Source organism: Diadema setosum, chromosome 13, assembly GCF_964275005.1.
Source record: "Diadema setosum chromosome 13, eeDiaSeto1, whole genome shotgun sequence".
Taxonomy (NCBI): Eukaryota; Metazoa; Echinodermata; class Echinoidea; order Diadematoida; family Diadematidae; genus Diadema; species Diadema setosum.
In genome coordinates, this window is record NC_092697.1 from 28,341,433 (window position 1) to 28,353,968 (window position 12,536).

General features: G+C 36.4%; 1 protein-coding gene across 1 annotated transcript; it reads left to right on the plus strand.

The window, feature by feature from the left end:
• The first annotated feature begins 269 nt into the window (after positions 1-269).
• Positions 270-12,536, plus strand: LOC140236906 (very long chain fatty acid elongase 4-like). Its single transcript, XM_072316841.1, has 6 exons — positions 270-324; positions 1,615-1,802; positions 4,978-5,058; positions 7,201-7,372; positions 10,903-11,030; positions 12,366-12,536. The coding sequence occupies exons 1-6, from the start codon at positions 270-272 to the stop codon at positions 12,534-12,536; spliced, it is 795 nt and encodes a 264-aa protein (XP_072172942.1).

Below are 12,536 nucleotides of genomic sequence, written 5' to 3' on the forward strand. Positions count from 1 at the left end.
ATAACAATGGCAGGGCCCTCTGGTAGAGCAGTGGCAACACTGAGGCTACCCTGGATAAATAAAAACCTTATTATCATTACAGAGTAACATCGTCTGATGATATACATTGCATGTCAATTAATCATTAACAGTAAAGGTGGCTATAAATACGCCTATGTAGGTGAATGTATTCCTATTATTATTTGGTTATCATTTCAAGTGCCTTTCTTTTGGTAACAGTCCAGACAACCATTAAAGAAGAAAGCACAGCAAAAGACAAAACCAGAAGGATGTCTCTTACCCAACGTATTACAGAAACCTATCTCTCGATCCTTGCCAAAGGAGGTGAGTAAGAGTAAGGTAAAACATTTACCAAAGTAAATAAAGAGTAACCTTAAAGAGCAGGCTGGATTACTAGTTTAATGTAGTATAATCATGATCAAATTGATACCTGATATGGCGCTCGAAAGACACCGCCACTAAACTATATTGATTATGACCTCTAAACACACCTTGTAAGAAAATAGATGAAGGGCTCTCTTTAGGGAGATTATCCAAAAATAAATTCAGCAAAATGCAGCAAAATTGTGGAACACATCAGAAGAGAGGAAGTTTGAGGAAATTCGGACAGTTTTGGTGCCGCCATCGATGAATGATGTGTATATAATATAATATAATATAATATAATATAATATAATATAATATAATATAATAATATAAGAAGACTGCAATATTATGTGGGTCATCCCACGAGCTCAACAGCTACGAGTCATACAGCCCACGAGCTATAGGCATTGGAAAAAGGTCCATTAAGATCAGTGATGTATAATAATTTCGGTCTCGTGCGCTTGTTTGCCTCGTGTCGAGATTGTGGACCTTGTTTGCATAGTGTCGAGCTCATTCGCCTATACCGTCGAGGTAGTGAACAGTAACATGGCTCGTGGGCTTATATTAATTGATGTTGAGCTCATGGGACCCGTTCATATACTGTAGTTTATAGCTCGTGGGCTCTTGGACTGGAGAACTCGTGGGCTTAATTATAACTCTTGGGTGTCGAGCTCACGAAGTGCACCCCATTATGCAATGTCATAAGATAGTAAAATAATGTAGGCCTGTAGAGAAAATAATTATAGAAGATCTTCTCCTTCCTAACTTTCCTTTATATTTACGGATACTTCTATGACCTTTCATATTTCAATATAGAATAGTATTAAATTGATACGTAGGCCCCTATATTCTGCTTTTATTTGATTTGATTTATTTCTGCATGCAATCAGTTACAAATTCAAAGCCCCCAAACAAAGAATAACAAGTACAGTAATTTAAAGAGGTAACATAACATTAGGCAATTAGATAAATTAATATAGACAACTGTTTTGAACAGTAATTTATACATACATTTTACCATTACATGTTAATGAAAAACCAAATTACTAGTACTGTAGAACAATTACTAAAGTAATCTTTTTTATCGAAATGACATTTAATTACCATAACCTTTCGAAATAAATCTATCATATTGCAAAATATTCTTATAATGCAGAAAGTTCGTGCTCATTTTGCTGCTGTGTATCTCTGTATTGTTTCATTTTGTTGGATTGTATTATATCACCATCTCATTTCTGCGAACATCAGATCCCAGGGTAGAGAGCTGGCTGTTGCTGCAATCCCCATTGCCATGCGCTCTCATTTTGCTGGCGTACTTCGCTATGCTCTGGATCGTTCCCAAGGCGATGGAGAGCCGAAAGCCATTCGATCTAAAGCCCGTACTCGTCGTCTACAATACCGCCCTCGTGCTCTTGTCAGTATACATGTTCTACGAGGTACCATCACTTGATTACATTTTCTCCACTAAGGGGTATTGAACCATCTGGTGTACTAAAGCAGCTGTTTGGTTTAGATGAACGGAATAACATTAAAAAAGGACGAACTCACAAAGCAAATCAAATCAAATTTGAGAACTTTCTGTTAGACGACACAGGTAAGAAAGGAGCGGAGTGAATAATATTGATTTTATCAAGATTTTGTCAGGATGTTATGCGCTATTTAGTAAAGTCTTATTCATTTGTTTTTGTTTTTTGTTTGAAAAGATTTTATTTTCTGCATTTCATATTTTCTTTCAGAATAACAAAAATAACAAAGGCAGGTCCAATTACACAAATACAATTCTGAAAATTATTGACATATTACATAGTAAGTCATATTTTGTATGTAAAGACAAATGAAACGTTAAATAACATACAAAATGTTTATATATCCAATAATGACTTAATTCACAGTACAATATATAATATATACATATGATGCAGAGGGCCGCCGTTATAAGCCGTGCTTGAACAGACGGACAGCCAGAGTTAAATTACCATTTTTTATTGTAGTACTTGAACACTAATACAGATGGGCCATGTTAAAGTGCGTGTAAATCCAGTTTTATACAATTACTTGGTAAACAGGAGTGGTGCCTGTGAGTGCATGTGCAGGTGATGAAGCGCGAAAGTGTTGATGGTCAGCACTTCTAAGAAAATGATTGGATATGTTATGATATGGGCGAAGGGTCAAGCAGCAAAGTAAAAGAAAAGGAAAAGGGGGTGGACCAAATATTGCCTTGTTGTTGAGTATAAGAGGTACATGTTTAATGATTACTGTACCGTATGATATTGTGCCAAGAAATATTTCTTTGTATTTGCCTTAAAGGAATAAAGAGATGTGCACTGTTTTATGTGGAGAGGGAGTGAATTCCAAGTATCAGGCCCGTTATGCCGAATTGATTTTTGAGCTAATAGGAGTTTAGGGTTATTCAAATGGAAATCATTACGATGGCGCGTGGGGTAAGCATGGACATCCCTGTTAAGGGAAAATGCGTTGTGGAAGAGTGGGAGTAGATTTTGCGTGTATTTGAACATAAATATTGCTGTTTGAAATTTGTGTATATCGTCAACTTTAAGAACTTTTAGTCTAAGGAATAATGGATCAGTATGTTCTAGATAATGTGAGTTGGTACATATTCTTATTGCCTTTTTCTGTAAAAGAAAAATAACATTTACTTTGGTTTTATTACAGTTTCCCCAGACAACATTACAATAATTAATGTACGGTAAGATTAATGCATTGTATAACATAATGAGTACTTTTTCCGTTACCAAATATTTTAATCTCCGAAGTATTCCAATGGCTTTGGATATTAATGTGGTTATATTGTCAATGTGGTTATTCCAATTTAAGTTGGAGTCAAGGGTTACCCCTAAGAACTTGGTTGATTTTTTTCCAATAATGGGCATACCATCAATAATAATGTTATTAGGCATTATCGGTTGCAAATATGAAGTATTGAAGTTTATAAAACACGTTTTATCTATATTTAATGATAATTTATCATTAATTATTAATTTAATGATAATTTATTGCTTTGATAATTTATTGCATTTCATTGCAAGCTTGATGAGACACGTCAACTTTCGTTGCTTAGGAAACTTGGTGTACAACATAACATGATAACAACATATTAAGGCCATGGGACCACTTATCATGCCTACTGCATCCTACAATTCGACCTTCAAGTTTCCTCACTTTTAGTATACAATGTAGTATTCTTCAGTCTCAAAATGCTTTTAGAACATGCCGCCGTCTTCAAGAGCAATCTATAATATAGATTCATTTTGAACGCTAACATAATGTGGGCTATATTTTCACTTAACCCCTTCTGGAAAAATGAGTCAAATTATGCACAAATTTCACACACATACCTTTATAATGAACAAGAAATTAATGGGGCACGCAGAGAGTTACTGATAAAGCATAATGAGACGAAAGTAAATTTCGTCCAAGATTATAATCATGCAAAAGTGTAAGTCTGAGCGGTATGTCGTGAAAATATTTGAACCTGTACTCGTACTGGAAAGCCGATTTTATCATTTTTTCGATCTTTTTCGACAAATGAAACTAGTATTGTATTATCTTCAAATATAGTTGTTTATTCATTTGTATGTTAGATGAGTGTAAAGTCGAGTAATTTTCATTATAATTTCATCAATTTTTGGGCAATCTTTATTTACATATTCCCGTGTCTGTAATATGGACCTCTATAATGTTTCATTAGAATGGACGAAAAATAAATACCATCACAAAGACATAGATTATCTTCTTTGGTATGGAGAGTGCCTATAATAGTCGTCAATGCAATGACATTTGAACCGATATTGTCTTCCTAATCGTGGAGCAGCTCCAAGAATTTAACACATACTTCAAATATTTCTGAGTCTCGGCATTAAACGTGGTATCAAATGGAATAAGACTGTTGTTACTCCATCTCTTAAATCTCCTTGGTCCCTCCCTCAGTATTCTTCTTGTTGTAAATACTCGAATGTCTAAAGCAGGTTCTTGTTCTGACTGTCAAAACAAAACGCATATTTTACATGTTCGTCTTACCCCCAAACAATGCATTACATCATGTACATACAATGACATAATCTACGTTCAAAGTCGAGCAGAGCAGTCCATTCATAATATTCTCAATAGTTCCCAGGCCTCGAGGTCGTCCACTTAGCTACAAGTATCCAGGAATTTAGCAGTGTGTACCTTCGTTATCTACCACTGAATTATAGTTATCGGTAGATTGAGTCCAAAGTTGGCATTTTTCAATATCTATCACAACCAGCTAATTCTTCAGAGCTAGGAGAAGATATATTTGAACAAGACCAAGCAATCGTTTCTACCTAAATCGTCCGGAGAATATTTTTTTCTTGCATAACACTCTTACTATCATTATTATTACAGAGCTTGTGTACGAGCTTGCCGAAAACATCATAAAAATACTCTCAAACCGTACTCCCAGTAAGGAAGTCTGCTAGTCTGTATGTTGGGAACAGGATTGGTGATAGTTTATTTTTCAGTAGTCAGAGAAAATATCTCAAATATTTAAATTCTGAGATACAGTACACCAACTTTTTCACACAAAGTCATGTTTTTGCTTTGCTGTTGTTTACTGTTGTTTGCATATAGTTTCGAATGGCATCCTGGCTGTCCGGTTACAACTATTTGTGCGACCCCGTCAACTACAGCAATGATCCCTTGGCGATAAGGGTAAGAATTATGGAATCAGCCAAACAGAGTCACAGCGCAACTATCTTTTCATTTTTAATTCGATGACGCCACTCAATAATATTTGAAGTACGTGCCAAACTTGATCTATGCCTCACAGATAGGAAGACAATTGATTGATGTTTCATTGTATAATGACCAGCCACTGTCTATAATAAAGATGTGTCTCTATGATGGTAGCTTGATACTTTTCGCCGTCTCTATTATATGCTTTTAATGATGAGCTATTATAATGTTTAATCCTAACGACAAAGGGAGGCGCGAAAAAAAGCGCAAATGTTGACAAAAGAATCGGAATTTCTCGACTGGACATGCCATGGCACTAATCTGACATTTATTCATACAGAACTAAACTCTAACGAAGGATGCACATTTTAGCCAGTTGGAACTTGCGCATCTCTCGAACCTCATTGATATATCATAATGACTCATAATATGTCCAACATGAAAGTCCCTTGACCTCTAACAAGAATTCATAAAGTTGACGCCCAAGGTGTACTTCGCAAACTGACAGATGTTTGAATAATCATATTCATTGGAAACTCCATCTCTTGAACCTCCTTGAATCAACCAAGTACATGTACTCGTCATGACCAACACGAAAGTTCCTTGACCTCTACCAATCAAGAGGTAATCAATTTGACAGCCAATATCTGAAGAGCTGTTCACTTTAGTGCCGATATCATGCGACTCTGAAGTATTTTTTAGACCTTTTTTTTTTTTGGGGGGGGGGAGGGGGACCTACCTCCATATGCATCTGCTTTTCTGAAGTTCCCCACATAATCTTAGTCCTCCAATAATGAATGTAATGTACTCTAGACCGATATATAATAATTTTGTATTATGAAATTTCTGAAATCTGTGTACACTGAATTTTCAAATAGTTTAGTGGGATACCACTCATTGATCTCTGCATATGTATGCTACAAATGTAATTTGTGTGGAACGCAAATGAAATTAATTGTAATAAAATGCGTAATTTATACAGTATTATCAAAAACAAACGCAAAAACGGTTGCTCATGACAACCAGGAAAGCTTGCCTGAGGCTTGTGTTGCATGATATAACAAGAATTGATGTCTCACCTACAGACTATTGCAATGTACAGGTGGATTGAGTTGATTGTTTTTATAGGTCCTGGGATGATGAAAAAGAAAACCAATCGATACATCTGAAAATCGGCCTAAGGCCTGCATTCCCTCTCCTATCCCGTTTCTGTAACGTATATTCATAGCAAAATCTATATACGTATGCTGTATTGCCAAAGACTTGCTCTACGTAGCAACACATACTGACGAATGCTTAATTGATTGGAATGAACAATGAATAAATACTAGTCTACTGTAGCATGTGATTTTTAAGCTGTAGGAAAAGAAACAACCATTAATTTTGATACTTTACAAAAAAACTGACAATCCTGATTTCGACAAATTTCTGAGTCAGGAATTACTTTAACCGATGACCGGCCATGGTTCCTCCTGCTGCACCCACCCCTACCCTATTCTCAAGAAACCAACCTCCATTCGGCCGTACAAACCACAATCCCAACACCTTGAAAATCACAGTATGATAAGTATGAAAAAAAAAAATCTTGTACATATGCTTTTTTGTTGTTTAAACATCAATCAAGATACTACAAAAAAAGTCCTTAAGTATAAAAATGTAATTTATAACAATATACGCTTTTACCTATATTAGGACATTATAACTTCGCAAGGATCCACGTTCGACGATGGCGCAATTTTCGGGGGGGGGGGTGCATTTCATGAAGTGTTTTGTCAGATTTTTTTTTTCTGATCAAGTTTTATACGCTCCTGAAGTCCTTGCATCAGATTGGCTAAGAGCAAATTTGTCAGGAAAGAATATCCGATCACAACGCTTCATGAAATGCCCCCTCCCCCCATGAACTCACAATATCAAGGTCGTTGGTTTAAGTCCACTAACAGCTGCAGGAGATGTGTTCTTATAGATTTTCACTCAGTTTTATTATCTAGTCCTTTTAGGGTACCTAAATGATATTTTTGTAAACATTTTGTTGCTTTCGTGCTGCAATTAATAAATGAACTGGTTACGTAATTGTCTGAATAAGTTTCTCCTGACCAACGATCTAAAAATCTTTTCCAGATGGCCAACGTGTGCTGGTGGTACTTTTTCTCGAAGATCATCGAGCTCCTCGACACGGTGTTCTTCATCCTACGCAAGAAGAACAACCAGGTCACCTTCTTGCACGTCTACCATCACAGTACCATGATCGTTAACTGGTGGCTTGGGGTGAAGTTCGTCGCCGGCGGGCAGTGTGAGTGATCTCGGCTATTCGCATTCTCCATGTAAAATAGATGCCATCCTCTCACCCATCCCTCTACCCTCTTCCTCCTCGACCACCATCTCCAAAAAAGCAAAAGCAAAAAAAAAAACAAAAAACAAAACAAAACAAATAAAACTACAACAAGCAACAAAAAGAGACCAAGCACTAAATTACTAAACGGGATACCTGATGGTCTGCTGTGGTTTTTATCGACATTGTGCGTTTGTTTCAAGTTATTTTAACGTAGGCCCACTATAACGAAGCATTCACATTAGAAATTATACTACAGGATTGACGGCTTTAACCCGTCGAGGACGAGTCTGGTGTATACTCGAGCAAGTGTCTTTGGGAAATGCATGTCGTAGCAAAATAAGTCTGTCCTCAATTGGTTAACCCCCCCCCCCCCCCATCCAAAGGACTGATGGGCAATAAAGATACAGCTGAAGGCATTGCCTACAGACACGAGGCTGCTGCTGCCTAACGAACTCGAATCATGGCTTGGACCTCACGGTCGAGAGTCCCTGGTCTTTTCCACTGAACCGCGGTACAGTGCACTCCCGTCATAGCGAACACGATTAGAACGAAATTCGGGTTACAACGAAGTAAAAATTCAGGCCGCACAATTACCCGTCCTTTGTTCTTTATTGTTTATTTGTTCGGTTATAACGAAATTTTGATATAACGAAAAAAAAAAATGCAAGTCCCAAGGACTTCTTTATAACGGAGTCCACTGCATTCGGAAGGCATGGCTGTGAATAAAGTTAAGTGATAGTGCATAGGTCTATAGCATAGTTGAAATTCCGGTTACAATTCGGTTTTCCGCAGGTTCGTTATCCCGAAGGTTTGTTAATCCGAAAATGAAATAAGGTTCATTTTCCTGAAGATTCTCTATTCCGAAGGTTCGTTAACGCGGGAAATGATTTAAGTTATTGATTCCGAAGGTTCGTTATTCCGAAGATTCCTTAAATGAAATAAGGTTCGATTTTCCGCAGGTTCGTTAGTATGGACCGTCTGTTCGTTTTTCGGATTAAAGGGATGGTACAGTATTGGTGGAGATGAGAATTGGGCTTTAAACTTTTTGTGAGATACCAAGAAAACACTTATGATATAGTACATACCATTTGAAGAGGAATTCAAAGTTTATTTGATAAAAATCGGGTTTGGAATGACTGAAACATCCAAAAACAAAGTAAAACAAAGCGATCGTAATAAAGTGTGGGTCCCACACTGTATTAGAATCGCCCTTTTTTGGATATCTCAGCCATTTCAAAACCAATTTTCATCAAATAAACGTTGGATTCCTCACAGAATTACATGCTCTTTCATATCTAATATGAGGTTTCTCATTATCTCATCAAAAAATGTTAGAAACCTGAAGTTACGTATCAACCAAAACTATACGATCCCTTTAACCTTTGGAATAACGAAGTTCATTTCATATTCTTCTTGACGACCATTCGTAATAACGAAATCTGTTTCTTTTTCGGAATAACGAACCTGGTCTTTTCAGATTTTTTTATTTTTTTATTTATTCATTCTCCACTCATGGGATGGATTGCCCTGGTCAGCTAAAAGCTGGTTTTCACAGGGGTCCAACCAAAATACAAAACATGCCATCAGTACAAACAACAAATCAATCAATCATATACAACTAAAATTACATAAAAAGCCAGAATGGCATGAGCTATACAATTTAACTAAGGAAAAAAAAAACACAAAAAAAACCTACATACTAAGAAATTAGAAACCATATACAAACATGTAATATAATCAACATCAAAAATCGAGGAATAGGGGTGGGGGATGGGTGAGAAAAATCGTTCTTGTACAATCTCAAATAATCTACTAATTTCGTTGACTCATTATCCTGCAAAAATATGTATGTCGGGGCTGTGATTTACGTAGCGTTTGAATGCTTCAATTGATACAATTGTTGAAGAGGGATAATGAAGTTCATTCCAAAGTTTGGCCCCTCGATAAGATAAGGACCGTTTACCATAGTTGGTCTTCGGTTGAATGAGTTTCAATTTGGACGGGCCGGACCTTGTGCTATAAGCAGTCTGTCGAAAACAAAACATTTGATTTAAATAGGGAGGGTATAATTCATGTAATGAACGGTACATTGTACATGCCAGTTGTTTAGCCCATCTCACATGTAGCCGATCTAATTTCAATGTATCATATAAATTATCAGAAGGATGCATATAATCAACATTCATAACAATACGAAGTGATCTATTTTGTAGTATTTGTAATTGCGAAAGGTAAGATTTGGAGGCATTTGCCCAAACCGGACTACAATAATCAAAGTGACATTGCAAAACTGATTTATAAAATAACAAGGCAGTGTCATTACTAATATACGGCCGCAATCTCTTGAGAAGATACATACATTTAATAACTTTTTTCTTAACATGATCGACCTGATTATGCCATAAAAGGTTTTGGTCAATAACAACCCCTAAATACTTACAAGCTTCAACCTTTCTAATTTCACTGTCATCTATATAAACATGGCAATCATTAAAGAGGTTATTAACTCTTTGTAGCCTTTGGCGTGAACCAATAAACATCACTTCACATTTCTTTGGATTAACCATAAGCTTATTATCTTTTATCGTGGACTGTATGACTTGTGGACTGTATGTCCCCTGGACTTGTGACGTGCACAATGTGAATATTCACTATACAAGGCGATTTCTGCTATAATGAACTGTCGGAATAACGCCACAAATGGAATGTTTAATTCGGATTCACAAACCTCTAGGTATAGGAAATTTGCGTGCTCCGGAATAACGAACCTTATTCCATTTTCGGATTAACAAACCTTTTTAGAGCAGAAATCGCCTTGTATAGTGAATATTCACATTGTGCACGTCACAAGTCCAGGGGACATACAGTCCACAAGTCATACAGTCCACGAGTCTGACATTAGGCAAACAAGGCCCACGAGTCCAATCGGAATAGGGGAAAAGGGCTTTGAGTCTAACATTAGGCAAAAAGATCCAAGAGACCGACATTATATCACGGGGCTGAACTTATGCAGTGTCGGTCTCGTGGGCCTTTTCCCTAATGTGGGACACGTGATGGGCTTTATTTGCCTAGTGTCGGACTCGTGGGCTTGCCTACTGGGCATTTTATGCGTGTGTCGAGTTCATGGGCTGTATGACTGGTGAGCTTTATTACTCGAGGGCTGTTACTCATGGACTTTTTTTTTCAGTGTCGAGCACGTGGACGGCATGAATCTTTAATGTTTGTCAGTTGTTTGTAGTTTTCAAATATAAACTAACCGAACAAAAAATGCACCACACCTCACGTTCTCAGTCTAAAATCTAAATTGCTTGAGATTTAGGCTGAAATTATACAATAAAAGCGAGATGTAGAACGACTTGCAATAGTTGAACAAAGTAATCCATGGAGTGAACACAGTTGATAATGAAAATGCATGTATGACAAAAGCAGAACTCAATAACTGAACTTGATTTTTGTCAATCAGTGCTTTGTTTTCATTTTTCCTACAGCATTTTTCCTGGCGATGTGCAATTGTTTGGTGCATGTGCTGATGTACACGTACTATGCCCTGTCTGCGCTTGGGCCTCATATGCAGAAGTATCTTACATGGAAAAAATATCTGACACAGGTCCAACTGGTAAATAGGCCCTATACCATGTATACCTAGTATGCCGTAGTAGTGACACCTACTCCTTACGATTTATAATAGTGCATTTTACGTTTTCTGGGCCCCGTTGCAGAAAACTTAACATTGCGCGTCTCGACGCCTTACTCAAAATAATGATGATGATGATGATGATAGTAATAATAATAATAATAATAACAATAATAATAATAATAATATTAATAATAATAATATTAATAATAATAATAATGATAATACTAATAATAATAACAATAATAATAATAATAATAATAATATTAATAATAATAATATTAATAATAATAATAATAATAATAATAATAATAATAATGATAATAATAATAATGATAATAATAATAATAATAATAATAATAATAATAATAATAATAATAATAATAATATAATGAAACCGAAGTTGAGTGTGATGCAGTATATAGGCCTATGCGTATGACCCAAGTTTCGCTTAATCGCATGTCGAATTTCTTAAGCAACGGGGCCCTGCTAGAAGATGAATGACGATAAAAAAAAGGCTCATGAGAAGGAGGAGAAAGAGAGGTAGAAGGTTGTATGTATAATGTAACATGCAGTATCAAAAATGAGTCGTAGAGGAGAGAAAGCGCGGAGTATAAGAAATAGTGGAGAAGCGCAATGTTTAGGTATATGGTGTCGTAGTATGTAAATAGAAGTTTATGCTATTATAAGCACACATAAATTTTGATTTGAATATGCCTTGAAAGAAATGGTTATTCGGACTTTAAAACTATCCTAAGATCTCATTAAAATCATTCAGTTAGACAATGTAGATTCAGGACATCTTAGTCAGTACACATACTTCATGGAGATACCCCCCCCCCCTTTTTTTTTACTGCACAAATCTAAGAATATCCTTCTTTTTTCCCTACCGTGGCTTTACACACCCACGTTAAATTGATTCAAGGAAACCATGGTGACGTTTACTATATCAAAAAAAACAAAACAAAAAAAAAAACAGAATTGGCAATGTTATCACTGTCAGCTACGCTTGGTTAAAGCGTTTTGGTTATAGCATTATTTAAAAGATAATTACAATAACCATTAACAGTATCATAGTGTTAGTAACGTTTAATACTGATCAAGTGTTCACGGTAGTATAGGCCTAATGATATCAATAGATATAGCATTGATAAAGTGCTCTACCATCTACAAGGTATATGAACAGCGGGGGAAAAAAAATCAATCAAGTTGTTAAGCAAAGTTTTAGTTAGGGTACGTGTGGGATGGGTGTTCGGATCGTACACCCCCTTCACGCTTTCAAATGCCGTTGACCTTTTCACTGTCAATGACTTCCAGGTACAGTTCTTCATGGTCCTCCTCCATACCGGAGTCAACATCTTCGTGGACTGCTCCTTCCCCAAAGGATTCGACTACGCCGTCTTCCTCTACGCAGTATCGATGGTCCTTCTCTTCGGCAATTTTTACAGCAAGGCCTATAGGGAAAAGAGCTCCAAGCACAGAGTATGA